The sequence below is a fragment of the Microtus ochrogaster genome, chromosome 8 (genome assembly GCF_000317375.1).
Source record: "Microtus ochrogaster isolate Prairie Vole_2 chromosome 8, MicOch1.0, whole genome shotgun sequence".
Taxonomy (NCBI): Eukaryota; Metazoa; Chordata; class Mammalia; order Rodentia; family Cricetidae; genus Microtus; species Microtus ochrogaster.
In genome coordinates this window covers 38,830,514-38,849,615 of record NC_022015.1, presented here as the reverse complement: position 1 = coordinate 38,849,615, position 19,102 = coordinate 38,830,514, and the positions used below count along the sequence as shown (strand labels likewise).

The following is a 19,102-nucleotide window of genomic DNA, read 5'->3' as shown; positions in this document are numbered from 1 at the left end:
CATCAGCTCCCTAGTCCTCCCAGCCACTGAGGAGCTGTGCTCTCACCCCCATCAGCTCCCTAGTCCTTCCCAGCTGCTGGGTCTCGGAAGTAGGGCAGTGGGTGGGGGAGCACTGTCCCACATAACCCTTATTTAGAGATGCATACGGCAGCCTAGGGCCCCAGAGTCAGGCTGGAACTGGGATACCAGCCTCCAGGCCCCAGGCCTGCGTCATCTCTCAGTGCCCTTTGATGAGGCCACAAGGACAAGTGCTGGCATGCTACACAGATGGGGACAGTTGAATCGCCTCAGGGTTGAAGGCAGGAAGGCCGACCACTTCTCCATGCAGCTCTGCCTTGGACATAATGGTGATCTTAGCACATCTGAGATCACCAGGTTGTCCTAGATGCCATTAGAGATTGGTGGTCCTCCACACCCCAGGTGAGTCCTCCATTAAACCTATGTAGAAGGGGCTGGGCCAGACCTGGTGGGAGAGAAAACTGCAACTGTCCCGCTGGGATTAATTACCCTTTTATTAGCACAAAATTACACCAACCCAGGAGTCCAGGGCCCAGGTTAAGGGGCAACGCCCCCAGACTGGCATGCCCCAAGCTTCCTGAGCAAATCCAGAGGGGCTGGTGGCTGTGAGGCTCCTGGAAGGCCTTTTCCTTCCAAGTGAAAGGGACAGATCCGGGCGTAGGTTGGAGAACCGTCCCGGGGACATGTGGAGGCGGCCTGAGGCCATGGAGCTCTGGTATCCCACTGGCCAGCTGCAGCTCACTTTTCAAAGTAGGGCAGATAGAAGAATTGGAAGCCCCTGTGGCCCTTGACAGCGCAGTAGATGAAGATCACGTGGTAAACTGAGGGGCGGTGTCTGTCAGTAAGTGGATCTGGCCCCGCCCCACCCATGCCCCGCCCCACCTCACGTCACTCTCTCACCTCCCGGGACTAGCAGCAGGAAACCTGGCACGAAGATAATGGCGCTGGAGACACCTGAAGCAAGAAGAAACGGACAGCTCAGGACTAGGGGTCCCTAGGGACGATGGCTGCCCAGGAAGGCCTCCCTCTCTCCTGGAAGGTGGCTGATTTGTGCTAGAAGTTGGGAGGGTTTGCCGAGGACCCAGGCAGGAGGGGCGCTCACCTGGAGAGGGGGCCACCTCCAGTCCCACGCCGACCAGGATAAGCACTGTACACACATGAGGTTGTGGAGGGAGGGGTGAGGGTAAGGTCTTCCACACCCGACTCTCAGCCCGGCTCCCACCAGATGTATCTCCTACCTAAACTGATGCCCCCTGGCAGAATATCTTCCCAGGATGCTTACCAGGCTGTGTTTTCAGGGCAGCATACTTGGCAGACCCTGGGAAGTAGCTATGAAATGGGAGTTTCTACTGCTGTTTGGTGTGACTTTCAGTCACTCGACAGCCACTTACAGAACACCCTCTGCATGCCAGGTACCAAGAATTCCATCATAAAAAGGCAGATGGGGCCTTGCATGGTAATGGATGCTCTTACACAGTATCAGGAGGGAGAGGCAGACAGATCTGTGAGTTTGAGACCAGCTTGGTTTACATATGGAGTTCCAGGACAACCAGGGCTGTTTCCCCCAGCCAAAAAAAAAAAAGGGCAAATGGGGGGCAGCAAGATGGCTCAGTGGGTAGAAGAGCTTGCCCTTGGGCCCAAGTGGTAGAAGCAGAAAACTGAATCTTACAATTATCCTCTGACCCCCACCCCCACCCTTGGACTGTGGCATGCACGCGCCCTCCTTCTATCCCTGCACACATACAAAGAATTAAGGAAATGTAATAGAAAGGCAGGTAGGTGCTTGTTTAGCAGCCCTTCTTACTGGAGAGACCAACAAGATCCACGTGTAGAAAGAGGTCTGGAGCCTGAAGCAGCTGCCTCATGTCAGCCGGGAGCAGTAACATAGCACTGCCAGGCCCTGAGCTATGCGTTCTGTGCGGTGCCTTCATAGACTAAACCATGACCCAGGGGGACCCAGGAGAAGCTGTAGCTGCTGCCATCATACAAGCAGAGGAAGAATTCAGGACAGAGGTGACAGTCCAGCCCTGGATGAGACTAAAGCAGACCCTGGGCTGGAGAGGTCTGGGATGGTCTGTTGTCCCCGGCAAGGATACAGCCTTTGGTGCAGAGGTCAGACCTGGACACAGTTTTTTGTATCCGTCCTTGAGAACTGGTGGGGTGGGGTAGAGCCAGTGGGCCCACGGAGCTACTGTGGACTTCTGTAGACTCCATGTTCCACAAAGAACACCTCAGAGGGGGTTCACACTCACTCCCTGCCCCTGGCTCAGGGCTTTGGCTTCTGCTTAGAGTAAACATCTTTTTCTAATTCCCTAGAGCTCTCGGTGGCCTTCTGGTGATCCCGAGGCTTGGCAGTCACAGGTGTGGGTATAAATCCCAGCTCATCCTCCTCCAGCTGCCACCTGAGGAAGCCCCTCTGCAGTCCGAGCCTGTGTCCTTACTTCCAAAGCCAGGATGCTACCAATGCTTGCCTTGCTGGGTTGGGGAGAAGCTGGCAGTAGATGTTACCAGTGCCTGGTCTGCAGTGGTGCTGGTAAGCTGCAGCTCTGTCCCCTGCACTCAAATATCTAGAGGTGGAGATTTGATTTCTGGCCAGGAGACCTAGCTGGCTGGGGTCTTTGATCTTCCTGGAGAAGGAAGGGGAGGGGACCTAGAGCAGCAGCCATAGTTGATCCTTCGTTATGGCCCCCTGTTGACCTCAACCCTGGATATTCTGGGGACTTCGCAGCTCAGTCCCATAAAGAAGTAGAAATATCTATTTGTGAAACTTGCCTGTGTTGGGCCTCAGTTTCCCCACTAAACAAGGTGGGGTGGAGAAAGGTCCTGGTCAGATCACAGACCCCAGAGAAAAAGAAGAAGCAGGCCTGATACCTGACCTCAGGGACACTAGTATCCTGAACCCTGGACCTGACTTCATGATCGGGCTCCGGACCCTGCCTCTCACTTGCCCCCTCTGTAAGGCAGGGAAAATGAACCTGCCAGTAGGTAACAGAATAGATGGAAGCTGTTACCTCTCCATTCTGGGGTCCTCTGGCAGATTTATAAACAGGTCAAATTTAAAAAGAAAATAAGCCAGGAGGTGGGGTGGGGTGGGGCTTGGCAGGAGGGGTGAGGCACACGCCTTTAGTCCCAGCACTCAGGAGTCGGGTCAGCTTGCTCTACAGAGCAAGTTCAAAGCTACACAGATAAACCCTGTCTTGAAAAAATAATAAATAAATAAATCTATTAATTAAAACAAAAAGAGTAAGCTGGCACGGTGGTACACACCTGTAACTCCAGAACATGGGAGGCAGGGGCACGGTGGTACAATGTTCAAGAACATACTTCACTTTCTGGGCTACACGAGACTCTGCCTCAAAAAACTTAAAAGGGGGTAGGGGAGCTAGAGATGGCTCTTGCAGAGGACCCAGGTTTGGTTAGCACCCACACAGTGACTCACAACCCTCTACAACTCTAGTTCCAGGGCAAGCAATTCCCTTTTCTGACTTCATTGGAGACTGCAAGCACATGGTACATGTACATACACATACAAAATAAATATTCCACTTAATCTTAGCCAAAAGGCCGAGAAGCGATGACAAAATAAATATTAAAAATAAATTTTAGGGGCTGGAGATATGGCTCAGTGGTTAAGATATCTGGCTGCTCTTCCAGAGGTCCTGAGTTCAATTCCCAGCAACCACATGGTGGCTCACAACCATCTGTACTGAGATCTGGCGCCCTCTTCTGGCCTTCAGGCATACATGGAGGCAGAATGTCGTGTATACATAATAAATAAATTAAAAAAAAATTTTTAAACTTTTAAAAAAATAATTTAAGCTGGGCAGTGGTGGCACAGGCCTTTAATCCCAGCACTCAGGAGGCAGAGGCAGGCGGATCTCTGTGAGTTCGAGGCCAGCCTGGTCTACAAGAGCTAGTTCCAGGACAGGCCTCCAAAACTACAGAGAAACCTTGTCTCAAAAAAAACCAAATAAAATAAAATAAAATAAAAAGAATTTAAAAAGTCCAAGTCAGGTTCCAGTCTCACCCTTTGTGACTCTTGGGACAGATGATCAGGACCCTGGGGCTCAGTTCTAACAGGGAAGCCCAAAATGCTAGGTGGCTACAGAGCCTGCTTATGGGAGGGAAGGAAGACAGGCCATCAGGACACTCACCTAGCCCCAGCAGCAGGAGCAGAAAGGAGGCCAGAACTACCCTTCTGTTTTTCTGGATCAAAGGATGTTGGGTCCAGCTGGGTGGCAGGAAAGAGGGACAGATGTCAAGGAGGGGAAGCAGGCGGGGAGCCAGGGCTGGCTGGCAGGCAGAAGCAGCTGAACTCCGAGTGAGGGGCTCTCACCTGCAGCAGGCATTGTAGGAACGCTGGGTGGTGTTGCTGATGGTGCTGAAGGACCACTGAGAGCTACGGATGGACATGCGCCCAGAATCCCTGAGGGACAAAAGGATGGGGAGGGAGAGAGAAAGAAGACGATAGAGTCAACATAAAATGGGTGTGTGTGCAGGGGCTGAGGCGAAACCCTGCAGGATAGAGGGCCCCAAAAGAGGACAAGCTTGGGGGCGAGAGTGAATTACAGAGTGGGGTGTAAGAGAAATGAAAGAGGGAAGGAGGGGGTGAGTTAAACTGAGGATTCCTAGGAGATGCTAAGTTGGAGGCACTGGGCACTAGGGTAAGGTGACCCAGCTGGCCAGGCGATCCCAGGAGGGACTCCTTATAGGACAGATGAGTACAGTGGGGTGGGGACTGGGCAGATTTTTGCAGACAGGAGTTAGAGACATGGGGTTTGGGATGAAGGGTGGGTCCCCACCTGGCCCTGACCTTGTGCTGACTCCCCCATCGAGCTCTGAAGAGGCCTGGGCTCCATCCTCATCATTTTCCAGGTTCTGTTGCAGAACACAAGGTTCAGAGAGGTTGCTGGGTTTGGGCCTTTTCACTCCCCTCTGGGGAGAGGAGAAAAGGTGCCAGCCAGACAACTGCTGCCTGGCATGTCTGGCAGGTGCTCTCCTGCCTCTCCCTGCCCTCCCAGCACAACCGGTTTGATGACAGAAACTGAAACCCAGATAGAAAGTAGGTGTCTGCTGGGGGCTTTGCACAGAAGTCAGCGGGAGTGGGTGGAGAGCTCCTGCTGACTCTCACCATGGATCCCAGGAGCAGGTGACCACCCAAATGGGGTTCTTGGGATTTTTCTGGGGTCCAACAGAGAGGTTCTGGAATTGGTGTAGCAGAGCACAGGTCTCTAATTCCCATGTTTCAAAGAGCGCTAGGGATGGGGGAGGCTATCTGGGACAATAATTTATGGTGTAGTTGGAGTCAAGAGATGGGCAAACGCGTCAAGTGTGGCGGTCCTCCACTGCCAGGATGAGTCTCAAAACAGGATGCAGATTTTACCTAGGTCGTGTAGCCTGGGGCTCAAGGGATGCTGCAAGGAATGGCAAGGTCTAGTTTAGATACAAAATGCTCCCCAAACCCAGAGGGGTGGTACTGGGGTGTCACTCTCCAGGATGGGTGGGCTCTCCACTGTTGCTGAGGTCTGAGTTCTTGGTCCGGGCTTGTGGCTCTCCAAAGCTGCATGGGGACCGAACTCGAGTTCAGAGGGCAAGGATGAGCAGACACGACTGGGGAAAAGTTTCCCGCTCCGTTGGGGTCTCTAGGCAGAGTCTCTGGAATCAGGGTTCTCCGGGGCCCGGCATGGAGTCCCGCCCTATCCCGGACAAGAGGGTGAGATGGGCCGGGCCGTTCACCTGGTAGCGCAGCCGGGACTGCTTGTCTTCATCAGCCACCTCGAACCTGGACCGGCGGTCGAAGTGCAGCGGCCCGAAGCGGGCGACCCCACTGGACTCGGGCCCAGGTCCCGCGTCCTCCAGGCTCAGCTCGAAGGCGTCATCGATACTGAACTGGGGTCGGGTGGCGCTCATGGCCCCCGCCCGCCTAGGCGCCCAGCGCCGCCGCCATCTGAGCTCGCCTCGGCCCCGCCCACTAAACAGGTCCCGCCCCCGGAGGCCCCGCCCCGTCGCTCTAGGCGAGAAGTCCCGCCCTCTACAACGGCCCCGCCCTGCCCGCTCGTTCTCCGCAGGCCTGAGCGGCGGAGCGCCGAGTTGATTCGGGATCACTTCAGCGTCTCGCGGGAGGCGGAACCCGCGGCGCCACCTAGAGGCTGCCTTGGTGAGCGACAGCCCGAACTGTGACCTGACACAATTTAGATTCCTGCTTGCAGGGGCGGGAAGGAGGGAGGAGTGCCCATGCCAGCGGCTCAGGCCTCAAGGTGTGGCCTGAATACCGGTCCTGTGCCTTCGAGACTTTTGGACCTGTTCCTTCATGCTACTCACCACAGCTTCCGGTGGAGCGTTCTTGTCATTTTGTAGATATAGAAACTGAAGCTCAGCACTTACATGGCTTCCTCGAATTCAGAATTCACGAGGCAGGCAGAGTGATTTTTTTTTTTTTAAATTCTTTCTCGCACCACGTTTGCACTCTTTCTATCTTAATTTTTCTTGGGAGAGGGTCTGTCTATGTAGCTCAGACTGGCCTTGTACTCTGAATCTTTCTGCCTCAGCTTTCCTAGTACTGTGATTACAGGCATACACCAACCACCATGATCTGTGTGTGTGTGTTTTTTAAATATTTATTTATTATTATGTATACAATATTCTGTCTGTGTATGTCTGCAGGCCAGAAGAGGGCACCAGACCTCATTACAGATGGTTGTGAGCCACCATGTGGTTGCCGGGAATTGAACTCAGGACCTTTGGAAGAGCAGGCAATGCTCTTAACCACTGAGCCATCTCTCCAGCCCCGTGTGTGTGTTTTAAAACAAGATTTCTTGTAGTGCATGCAGCTGATCTCAAACTCTCAAACTCAATATGTAATGGAATAATAACCTGGAACTTTTCCTGCTTCTGCTGCCATCTTGTATCACCATGCCTGGTTTATTCCATGACGGCAATTGAGCCTAGGGTCACTGAATCGTAGACAAGCGTGTGTGTGTGTGTGTGTGTGTGTGTGTGTGTGTGTGTGTGAGTTCCAGGCTGGCCTCAGACTTTCAATGCTTCTGCCTCATTCTCCCGTCACTGTGTTTGAGTGGCGGCTTCTATGTATGTGGTGCGTGTGCACATGCGAGTGAGTACCAGCCGACTCCAGAAGACCATGTCCCTTGGATCTGGAATTGAACCCAGGTTCTCTGTAGGAGCAGTACTTGTTCTTAATTCCCAAACCATTTCTCTAGCCCCTAGTTTTTGTTCACTGCTTTCTCCTCAGTGCCCAGGAGTGTTTGGAACTGAGTTCATGCTCAGTAAATAAATACACGTGGCAGGGGGGCTGGAGAGATGGCTCAGTGATTAAGAGCACTGATTGCTCTTCCAGAGGTCCCGAGTTCAATTCCCAGCAACCACATGGTGGCTTACAACCATCTGTAATAAGACCTGGCGCCCCCTTCTGGCGTGCATACATGGAGGCAGAATGTTGTATACATAAATAAATAAATCTTTAAAAAAAAAAAATACACGTGGCAGGACTGAGTGGGCAGGTACCAAAGTGGAGCATCTGGGATCTGAACCCACATCTTCCTAGCTCACAAAGTTTTTGTCTGCTATGCCCACCCATGCTCTCATTTTATGATCTCCTATAAAGAACTTAGGTGACTCCATTTCTCAGTTTATGCACCTCCTTACTGTGAAAGAGGCTCCCATCCAGATATGGTGGTTCATTTTCCCCTCATCTTCCTCCTCGCCTCTCTGGGCTTCAGCCGACCGTGCCTGTCCTGTCCCACACATGGCACTGTCTCCTGTGTGATGTGTTTGCAGTTCACAAACATGGTGTCACGTACCAAGCTCACTCTGTTGTTTACATTTTTCTGTTTTTCCACTCAGTGATAATGGCTTCCACATGCATCCTGATGCTGTCTCTACCAGTCATAGGCACGGTACCAGTTGGGCTCCCAGCACATAGCCCCACAGGGACCCCACTCAGCTTGACCTCATGCACACATCACTGTTATCTCTCTTTTTTTTTTTTTTTTTTTTTCTTTTTCGAGACAGGGTTTCTCTCTGTGGCTTTGGAGCCTGTCCTGGAACTAGCTCTGTAGACCAGGCTGGTCTCGAACTCACAGAGATCCGCCTGCCTCTGCCTCCCGAGTGCTGGGATTAAAGGCGTGCGCCACCATCGCCCGGCCTCACTGTTATCTCTTGTGCAGGGTGGGAGGACTCCTCTTGCAGCAGGAGGCTGTCCAGGCCATAGGAATTTACCCTGGCAACTTCACAGAGCTTGCAGATGCTCTCCTGAGCTGTGGTGAGTTGACATCCATCTTGAGGCTTCTGGCTTTTTCTCAGGCCCTGGTATCATCGTGTTTCCCAGGAGCTGGCAGGTCTCATGAGTACAAGGCAGTACTTCTCTCCATCCCTAACTTCCTTTGTTTGTTTGTTTGTTTGTTTGTTTTTTTCGGATTTTCGAGACAGGGTTTCTCTCTGTGGCTTTGGAGCCTGTCCTGGAATTAGCTCTGTAGACCAGGCTGGTCTCGAACTCACAGAGATCCACCTGCCTCTGCCTCCCAAGTGCTGGGATTAAAGGCATGCTCCAGCACCGCCTGGCGCCCGGCTTCTTTTTTTTTTTTTTCCTTTTTGGCACTGGTGTCTGTCTTTGTAACTCTTACCAGGTAGAACTTTCCACATAGACAATGCTACAGGTTTTTCTGCCTCAGCCTCTTTGATGGCGGGAATACAGGCCTACATCACTACCCTTAGTTTTCTTCCCTCTTCCTTTCTCTCCTTCCTCTTGGTCTCCCTTATTTATTCATGTATTTGCTTATTTATTCTGCGTGTGCACACAAGCATGTATGTGAATGCATATGCCCTGGCACATGTGTAGGTCAGAGGAGAACTCAAAGGAAGTCGGCTCTTTTTGTCCACCGTGTGGCTTCAGGGGGGTCTACCTCGGATTGTCAGGCTCTGTGGCAGATGCCTTTACCAGATCTCCCGTCTCTCTTCCCTCCCCCTTCTTCTTTTTAAGATTGATATTTATGTGTATTAGTCTTTTACCTGCATGCATGCGTGTGCATCACACGTGTGCCTGGTATCTGTAGAGGTCAGAAGAGGGCGTCAGATCTCCTGGAACTGAAGTTATCGATGGTTGTGAGTGGCCATGCAAGTGCTAGAAACCAAACCCCAGTCTTCTTGAAGGGCAGCAGGTGCTCTTATCCTCGGAGGCATCGCCCTACCTGTCAAGGGCTTTTCCCATTGACATAGCTCACTGGTCTTAGTGATGAGTACTTCTCATGTTAATCCAGTCTTACATCGTTGGGGAAAACCTGACTGGATCTTCAGATTGTCTTCTGTGTATGGAACAAAATTCATTCTGGAAACAAAATTTGTTCTTGAAGTAAAATACACATTATGTATACATCACATCAACACTCCCTGCTCAGTTTCAAACTGTACAGTTCTGTTATGTATTCACGATATTGTGCAGCAAGTCTCTAGAGCTTTGTAATTCTGCAAAATAGAAACTCAGTTCTTTCTTAAATAACATCTTCCCCATTACCACCCCACAATTCTACTTTCCCTCTACAAACTAGCTGTTCAGACACCCCAGTAATCATGATTGTACAGTATTTTGAAAGTGTATGAGTGTTTGCCTACACATATGCATGTGTATTACATACATCTGGTGCCTACAGAGGCCAGAATGCTCTGTAACTGGATTCACAGAAGGTTATGAGCTGCTGTGTGGGTGCTGAGAATCGAACCCCTGCTCTCTGAAAGAGAAACCAGTGCTCTTAGCTGCTGAGCCATCCCTCCAGTCCATACAGTATTTTTTCACAACTATATTTCTCTGAGAATACTGATATGTTTATGGAAAGTGTACTCAGCTTAATTTGTGGATATGCATGCTGGAGAAAGAACCCAGGGCCTCTCACATGCTAGACACGTTTTTAATTCTGGGCTACACCCTCAGCCCCTAGATTAATATTTCATTACTTTTTCTATCTATCTATTTCTCTTTCCTGCTGTGGCATATACTTATTTGGCTCATGGATCAAAGTAAATCAGCCATGTTGGTCAGCTTTCATTCCTGTTTGACTTTCTGGAACATAAGTACAGCAGACCACTTTTTACTAAAATTTGGTATAGCTTGCCTACGCTCTCTGTGTTGGTAAAAACAAACAAGCATGTTTCCCCTTCCCTTCAGAAGCCTTGTCCCTCTCTGAGGACTTCTTACTGGGAGATGAACCAGTACAAATATGAGAAGCATTTAGCACCTGGGACTCATGGGAAAGACGATAACAGGCTGAAGACGCTGCAGAGGCCTGGAGACTCCCTTACCTGTGAGAGCAGGAAAGTCTCACAGCTGTTGTTTACAGCTAGATTCTCGCGGGGAGAGAAAGACCGTTTCACCCCCTAACGTAGCTCTTTCTCTTGGTATTTATGGGCACCTATTATGTGCGATCACCCATAGGCTCACCCAACCCCACAAGCTGTTGGGGTTCTCATAGGGATACTGACCCTCAACTCGCTTTGAACAGGTGTGGTTGGGGAGGGGCTAAGCATGTTCAAGCAAGTGGTCTACCACTGAGCTACATCCCAGCCCAGTCCTCTTCCTATTGTTTTTAAGACAGGGTTTTATGTACCCCATGTTCGGCTATGTATAAACAAGGATGACCCTGAACTCCTGATTCTCTTGCTTGCCACCTTCAAAGCGCTGGGATTTTAAGTGTGTGTCACCACACTAGACTTTCCCTTTTTCTGAAAAGAGTCCAGAATCTTTTTAAGTCATAATTTATGCTAAGTACGCAAAATAAACGGGTCAAAAGGGAACACACGGGTGAATTTGGTTTTTTTGTTTTTGTTTTTTTTTCTCATTTTCCTAACTGGAATGCCGTTAATAGGGCATCTACAACTTAAATGGAATGGCACCCAGCTTCAGTCCCAGTGAAGCCAACAGCACAATTGCTGGGGGAGGTCCCGACCGCGCCCCACTGGCCAATCAAGCCCCGCCCCTAGGCAGATTCGGCTCCCGCCCCCGGCGTTGCGTTAAAGCCACTGTGCAGAGAGCCAATCGCGGCTCTATTCCTCATTTCCTCCCTTTTTGGCTTCTGCCCTCAGCCAAAATGGCGCTTGCTCAGAAGCTGCCGAGGCTATAGGAGTTGCCGAAGCAGGTCCGGAAGCTACCGAACGAGTCCGGAAGTTGCCGAAAGAGAGCAGCGGGGAAAGAGGATGGCGGATCTCATCGCAAGACTTCGAGAGGACGGGATCCAAAAGCGTGTGATACAGGAGGGCCAAGGAGAGTTGCCTGACTTTCAGGATGGCACTAAGGTTAGTGTCCATCATTTCTCCCCTTCCCCCCATCTCTCTTCTGAGGTGCAGTGCGCATGCCAGGCGGGAGGAGGCCGTAGGTGAGAGGTTGCGCATGCCCAGAGAGCAGCCTCCAGTTGCCCTACCTCTCGCATGCCGAGCTCGACGCTGATTGGTCTGGATTTAAGTGGGAGTAAATTCAGATCTGTCTATCCCGCCTCTTGGCTTTGCTTTAGTACAGCATTGGACAGGGGTGGGTGTCAGTCATCTCAGACTGGTTTGGGGGAGGGTGTGAGCTTAGTGCTATTACTGGGACCTGCAGGTTCAAAGTTCACGCAGTTTATGAGTAAAGGGCCTTCTGAAACCATCAAGAACAACTGTTATTATTTAGATGGGAAGACCCTGGAACTCGAAAACCCAAAGAGTCCCAGAGATCTAGTTTTCCAGATCAAACCCCTTTGTCAACTTTCTGATAGTAGCATCGCGTTTCTATCTAGGCACCAAGTTCAGGTGCTTCCTCCCTGAACCACTCCATATCTCTAGGCGTCCCGGCTCTGTTGATGTCATCTCTAATCACTGTTGTGGGCTGATACCAGTGAAGACCAAAGCAAGAATTAAGTGAAAGGCTTCCCCAATGTAACAGCTCTGCCCTGGCAGGAGAGAACTTCCCCAGCGAACTTGTTACAGCTTGGCTCGTGTGTTCCGGAGTGTAGCAACTCTGCTCTGCTAGGGGGAGCTTTTTCCAACTAAAGAGTAACAGCCGTGTTCTGCTCCGTCTCTGACTTCTGCTAGGGGAAGGCTCCTTCAGTGAAAGTGTTACAGCCCTGCTCTGCTCCTACGAAACTGCATGCAACAGATTTATTGGGAGGGAAGAATCCAGGAGAGTGGCTGCCTCTTCCAGGGTGGAAAAAGAGTAGCAAACTGAACAGGTGCAGGGCTTATATAAGGGTGGAGTTTTCCCCAGGAGAAGAGGGATTGGTTAGTTTTCCCTGCTCAGGGGATTGGTTAGTTTGGTTGGTCAGGGGCTGATTTCAAGGCCAAACTGTGTTTCTCTCACTGACCATTTTTGGCTTTTTGACTCTAGTTTTGGGGCCAGGGTGTATTTCTTTCACTGGCTCTGATTCTAGGGTCAAAGTATGTTTCTTTGGCACTGATTTCAGAGTCACTGTGTGTTTCTTTGGGTCTGGGATCAGGGCTAAAGCATTTCTTTCACTGGCTTGAGTCTCAGAACCAGTGAGTAAAAGTGGCTGGCCCTTTTACTCTACAGATTCTAGATGGAACAGACTAGAATAAAATAATATAAGGATAGAGAAATCTGTGAGCGGGGGTACCCAGTAAACAGGAACAGGCAGGGTTAAACCGTCATGAGGAGTTTGGAGGTGGGGGCGATCTCCTCCTGGTGAGTTAGCTCAGTGGGTAAAGGAAGGCACTTGCTGCCAAGACTGCTGATGACCTGAGTTGGATCCCTAGGGCCCAGATGGTAGATGGTGCACTATGCACATATGTGCCCCCAGTTGAATAAATAAATGTAATTTAAAAATATCACCAGGGTCAGGGATGTGACTTAGCGGTAGAGTACATGTCGAAGCCTTGGATTTCATGCTCAGAAGGAAGGAAAAGGAAGGAAAAGGAAAAAAGCCCAACTAGCTGTGAGCATTGTGGTACATGTTCATAGTTTTATCTCCCACGATGCTAAACAGATACTGTTGATTCAATTTTACTGATGTGGAAACTGACTTCAGAGAGGCGGCACAGCCATGGAACAGTTGAGTGTGGGCTCAGCTAACCATATCCTGTTGAGATTTCCGTGTCAAGCTCCCTCCTGTCTGCCCTCACTCTAGCCTGATCTTATCTAGAGTCAACGGTTTGAAATGACTCCTTGCCCAGATTCCTCTCATGCGTGGAGGTCTGGCTCTCCTTGCCCCACTGATCTTGATGTTGGAATGGCACCACAATCTTTTTGTGTGTTTGTTTGGTTTGGTTTTTCAAGACAGGTTTTCTCTGTGTAGCTTTGGTTGTCCTGGAACTTTCTGTAGCCCAGGCTGGCCTTGAACTCAGAGATCTGTCTGCCTCTACCTCCTGAGTGCTGGGATTAAAGGTGTGCACCTCCTTGCACCACAGTCTTAATCTGCTCCATCTGTGCTGATTCCAGTCGACATCAATTCAGGCAGAGTTGCCTTTTTCCCTGGGTCATGCCGTCCATCTTGCCCCCTCCTCCTATCCTTGTTGCTCTTAAAAGTGATCACATTGCAGCCACAGAACCTAAGTTGGATTATGTTTCACTTCTGCCAGGTGCCACCCAGTAAAACTCAGTAAAACCAAGTAAAACTCAGCATCTTACCATATCCTCTATGCCCCTGGGAGTTCATCTCTGCTCATCCCGGGACTCCATGGAGTCTATACTCAGCGTTCACTCTGCCCTGTGGCACTGGCCTTGCTGCATTTGGACATCTCACATGTTGCCCCACTGTGTGGCTTTTGTACCTGTTGTTCCTTTGGCCTAGAAAATTAAAATTCCTACCTGAGTCCCTGCCTAGCTCACTCTTTTCTTTATTCCTTTCAGAGCTTTGCTTAAAATTTGCATCCTTGGAGAGCCCCACCCCCACCACACCCCCAGTTGTTTAACTTTTTTTTTTTTTTTGCTCAAGATGCTTAAAAAAAAGGAAGAAAATAAGAAAAATCCCCTTCATCTTTCATAGCATAAGCTCTGTCTTACTCTTTCTGTATTCTAGAAAGACAATGAGAGCTCAGCGGGTCTGCGGCTTGTGTGTGGTTTACTGCTGTGTTTGTGTCTTGCACAGATAACAGGAGCTCAGTAAGTCCTTGTTGAAAGCATGGTTGGAAACGGGCTCTTGTCTCAGCCCTGTCACCCAGTAGCCACCCAGTAGCCCTGTGCCTGGCCCTCTTACTTCTCTGCCCGTGGCTTAGCTCTCACTGAGATGGTGGAATAAAGCCAGGTGCAGAACTAGCTGGTGGTCCGAGGAGAGCTTCATCCCTTGTCCCATCTTTAGAAGCCGGGCTAGATTTGACCTTGCTAAAGTTTTGTATCTTTGCCTGATTTCCCATGTGGTCCTGCAGGCCACATTCCACTTTCGGACCCTGCACAGTGATGACGAAGGTGCCATACTAGATGACAGCCGAACACGTGGCAAGCCCATGGAGCTCATCATTGGCAAGAAGTTCAAGTTGCCCGTGTGGGAGACCATTGTGTGTACCATGCGTGAAGGGGAGATTGCCCAGTTCCTCTGCGATGTCAAGGTATCAGTTTTGGGGTCTGTACATTTGTCTGGCCATGCCCTGTAGCCCCTGCCCTGGCTTAGCCACTCCAGACAAAGCTGGGAGGTGGTGGCACATGCCTTTAATCACAGAACTTTCTCTAAACTGCCACCAGTCTCCTGACTTGCATCCTGGCCACTATTCCAACTTTTCCTGTGCATGAACCAGCCAGGGAACTCCTTCTTAAGTGTGGTGACCCATAGGACCCATTTCCTCAGACTTCTGTGGCTCTTGGTCACTATTAGGATGGAGCATGTGTGGCTGTGCCCTGTCCCTTTGGAGTCTGGTCCCTGGTAATGTCTCCTCAGGTGCATCCCCTTGCCCTTCCTTTTCATTCATTTCCTGTAGCCTTGCATTTCAAACCCAATTCCTGGTCACCATCCCTGGGAAGCCTATCTGCTAGGGGTTTCCTTGAGCCTCCTCTGGGTCCTCCAGCCCCATACCTGCATGGTCAGGATCTGTCTGGTTGCACCTACACCCGATGGGAACTGGGCTCTCCTATCTCTTGCTTCCGAATGGAGCCAACCCAGAGTGCTCTGTCCAGAAACATCTGCATGTGAATGTCTGCTCATCAGTCCACCACATGCAGAGAGCAGCGGACAGTACGGGGGTCCGTTATGTGATTTCCACCATCTCTGCATCCTTCTCAAGGGAAGAATTCTAGGTTAAGTCTTCTGTTCCCATCTTCCTGGAGTTGTGTTTGTTGTGGTGGGGATTGAAGCCAGGTCATTGCACATGCTAGGCAAGTTATGTTACCTCTGAGCTACATACCCAGCCTCACTCTTCAGAAGCAGGTGTTTGTTTTAGGGTGTGTGTGCCCTGGACTGGCTTGGGAACTCCAGGGATACCCCTGTCCCTACCTCCCAGTGTTGGATTTGCAGGCACACTGGGACCCACACTCGGCTTTTACATGAGTACAGTGAACCTAAACGCAGGTGCTCACGCTTTACCCTTTGAACCGTCTCCCCAAGCCCTGATTTTTGTTGTTTTGTTATTTTGGACCTCTGTATTACCCAAGATGCTCTTGAACCCCTGGACTCATGGTCCTCCAGCCTCAGCTTCCTGAGTAGATGGCATAATAGGTACACCAAAGTACCAGGTAGTGTACCATCATCACCCAGCTCCCCAATAAATATATGGAGACTTATTCTTACTTATGAGTGCCTGGTCTTAGCTTGGCTTGTTTCTAGCCAGCTTTTCTAACTTAAATTATCCCGTTTCTCTTGCCTCTGGACTTTTTACTTTTCTTAATTCTATGTATCTTTCTTTACTTCTTACTCTAGGGCTGACTGTGTGGCTGAGTGGCTGGCTCCTGGCATCCTCCTCTCCTTTTCTCCCTCCTCCCTCTCCCCACCCCCAGCCTAGATTTCTCCTATTTATTCTCTCTACCAGGCAGCCCCACCTGTTTCTCTTTCCTGCCTAGCTATTGGCTGATAAGCTCTTTATTAAACCAATCAGGGGTTTTTAGACAGGGGGAGTAACACAGTTTAACAGAGTTAAAACAAATGCAACATAAAAGAATGCAGCCCGTCTTTGCATCATGAAATAGACCCCAGCGTAAACGAATGAGACACATCTTAAACTAATATTCCACAACAAGGTAGCTCCTCCGAGGATTGGTTTTTGTTTTTGGAGACAGGGTCTCTTTCTGTAGTTCTGGCTGTCCTGGAACTCGCTCTGTAGACCAGGAAGGCCTTGGGTTTGCCTGCCAAGGTGTGTGCCACCACTCCCAGTTCTCCTGGGGATATGAAGTTGCTGCCCTGCTCTCAGCTCTGAGATGAACCTTGGCATGAATGGGAGTGGGGTGGGAGAAGGAAGAGGTGGTGCTGGGAATAGGATGTGGTAATGAGCTGGCTTGTGGGATGCATCCCTAAGGAGAGAAGGGGGAAGGGACAAAGAGGAGAGACTAATATTGGATCTAGGACAGGAGATAGAAGTGAATTGTGTGTCTGTCTGTTTGTGGGCTGGGCAGGTGCTGGATTTGGTGGCCAGAGATCATGGCAAAGCTGAGGACTTTACTTAGAGAGTACGCTGAGAGGGTAGAAAGGCACCAGAGGAAGCCGGGCAGTGGCAGTGCACGCCTTTACTCTCGGCACTCAGGAGGTAAAAGGCAGCTCGGTCTACAGAGTGAGTTCCAGGACGGCCAGAGTGGCACAGAGAAACCCTGGTTTTTGTTTTTTTGTTTTTCGTTTTTCCTGGAACTAGCTCTCGTAGACCAGGCTGGCCTCGAACTAACAGAGATCTGCCTGCCTCTGCCTCCCAAGTTCTGGGATTAAAGTCGTGCTCCACCACCACTTGGCAAGAAACCCTGTTTTGAAAAACAAAAACAAACAAAGGCACCAGAGGGAAAGACCCTCCTGTTTCTGAGCAGGCAAGGGCTGGGGCTCGACCAGTTTTCTTGTCTGAATGGTGATGGTGAGGCTTCTTTGTGCCGTGACCGCGTGCACACATTGACAGAGCCTCTGCTGCCCTCCTGCAGCACGTAGTCCTCTACCCACTGGTGGCCAAGAGCCTGCGCAACATCGCTGAGGGCAAAGACCCCCTGGAGGGCCAGCGGCACTGCTGTGGAATCGCTCAGATGCACGAGCATAACTCCCTGGGTCATGCGGACCTGGACGCCCTGCAGCAGAACCCTCAGCCCCTCATCTTCCACATCGAGATGCTGAAGGTAAGGCCCCCCCTGCTGATGCTGAAGATGAGCCCTGGGCCTACCTCCCTGCTGGCTGCTACACCCTGCTGTCCTGAGTTGGTCTGCTGTGGAAAGGGGAAGGATAGTAAAACAGTGTGGAAGCTCCTGGGGCCCCGCACTTGCCCCCAGGCCTCAGTGATCACCTCTCTGGGGAGGACTGACAGCCACCTTGACTCTTGTCCTTTGTCTGTGACCCATCTTTTCCTCCACAGCTGGCCATGCTTTGAAGGTACTAGGGGTTTAGGTAGTTCCTTCTGTCCACCTAGGTTATTTTCCACGGAACATAAGCTCTGCCAGGGCATGGGTGTTAGCCATCATCTTCATTGCTATGGTCTTAGTGCCCGATGAGTGTGTGCTGGAGACCAGTGGACAAATGACTTGGTTTCCAGCATCTGATGTCAGAGACCCGGCCAGCCTAGGGTTTGCTGCCAATCAGGTTTGCTGCAGAGGACTCTGAGGTGCCCCATGGGCTCTGCCTTGAATTCATCCCTGCCCTGGCAGGTGGAGAGCCCTGGCACATATCAGCAGGACCCATGGGCAATGACAGATGAGGAGAAAGCTAAGGCAGTGCCACTCATCCACCAAGAGGGTAACCGGCTATACCGTGAGGGGCAGGTGAAAGAAGCCGCTGCCAAGTACTACGATGCCATTGCCTGCCTCAAGAACCTGCAGATGAAGGTATACTCCAGAGGCTGCAGTGTGTGTGTGTGGGTTATGGGGAGAGCCAGGGCAAGGTCTCAGTGTCTCCACTTTCCTTGCCCCCACACACCCCAGGAGCAGCCTGGGTCACCTGACTGGATCCAGCTGGACCTACAGATCACACCATTGCTCCTCAACTACTGCCAGTGCAAGCTGGTGGCCCAGGAGTATTACGAAGTGCTGGACCACTGCTCCTCCATCCTCAACAAGTATGACGGTGAGCTCCCTGTGGCAGTCCAGAGTGGCCTCTTCCTGGGTCTAGCTCTCAGCTTTGACATTTCCCCATTCTGAGCTCCCCACAAGTGCCTGGGCAGAGCCTTTATCCCAGGAGGCTAAGGGATGTGTCCAGGAAGTGTGAGTGGTGAATGGGGTGGGGCAGTGTTGGGATGTTCAGAGTAGAGCAGGTGTCCGATGGCGGACCCAGGTGCCAGGAGACAGGCTGGCCAGTCTTCTCTCATGCCTTTTGCCAGCCTTCTGCTTTCTGGTGTCCCTGCAGACAATGTCAAAGCTTACTTCAAGCGGGGTAAGGCCCATGCTGCTGTGTGGAATGCCCAGGAAGCCCAAGCTGACTTTGCCAAAGTGTTGGAGCTAGACCCTGCCCTGGCACCCGTGGTAAGCAGAGAACTGCGGGCCCTGGAGACACGCATCCGGCAGAAGGACGAGGAAGACAAAGCTCGCTTCAGAGGCATCTTCTCCCACTGACAGGGCAGTCCATCCTACCCGGCCCTGCCCTGCCCCGCCCATTGCTGCCACCACCTGTCCACCCCCACTGCCACCTCCCGCTTCTGTGTATATAAAGGCCTTATTTATCTCTCTGGTTTGCAGAGCTAATCTGTCCCAAAGGCTGGTCATCACTGGCTTAGTGGAAGGCAAAAGATCAGGGTCTCATCTTTCTTCCCCACCGGTCTGCTTTAAGGTCTCTGGGAGTGTTTCTTTTTGGCCAGTACTGGGCGGCATCTGGAGCTCTAGTATTAAGTAGTAGATAACACAGGCCCATACAGGCCACTCTATTCCAGCCTCAGGTCCCATGGTTCCCTGGCTTTGGCTTTTGGAGACAGAGGTTTCCTTGGGGGCAGGGGTGAGAAGGGCTGAAGAGCAGAAGTCATAGGACTCTTATAAACTCAAACATTGTCTGAGGTTGGG

General features: G+C 51.0%; 2 protein-coding genes across 5 annotated transcripts; one reads left to right on the top strand and one right to left on the bottom strand.

Moving 5' to 3' along the window:
* Positions 1–6: 6 nt before the first annotated feature.
* Tmem134 (transmembrane protein 134) lies at positions 7–5,982 on the bottom strand. 4 transcript variants are annotated; one of them, XM_026781033.1, is made up of 7 exons: positions 5,755–5,982; positions 4,832–4,896; positions 4,355–4,444; positions 4,173–4,249; positions 1,121–1,165; positions 919–972; positions 7–463 (listed from the first exon to the last, which is right to left on the bottom strand). In XM_026781033.1, exons 1-7 carry the CDS (start codon positions 5,926–5,928, stop codon positions 369–371), a joined length of 600 nt encoding a protein of 199 aa, XP_026636834.1. In that variant the 5' UTR covers positions 5,929–5,982; the 3' UTR covers positions 7–368. The 4 variants fall into 4 exon arrangements, with proteins under 4 accessions (XP_026636834.1, XP_026636835.1, XP_005351706.1 ...); XM_005351649.2 differs by lacking the exon at positions 7–463 and adding an exon at positions 499–839; XM_026781034.1 differs by lacking the exon at positions 1,121–1,165.
* A 5,124-nt stretch (positions 5,983–11,106) lies between these two features.
* On the top strand, positions 11,107–18,786 carry Aip (aryl hydrocarbon receptor interacting protein). The gene is made up of 6 exons (XM_005351648.2): positions 11,107–11,316; positions 14,374–14,553; positions 17,051–17,239; positions 17,762–17,938; positions 18,035–18,176; positions 18,456–18,786. Exons 1-6 carry the CDS (start codon positions 11,218–11,220, stop codon positions 18,659–18,661), a joined length of 993 nt encoding a protein of 330 aa, XP_005351705.1. The 5' UTR covers positions 11,107–11,217; the 3' UTR covers positions 18,662–18,786.
* The last annotated feature ends 316 nt before the right edge of the window (positions 18,787–19,102 follow it).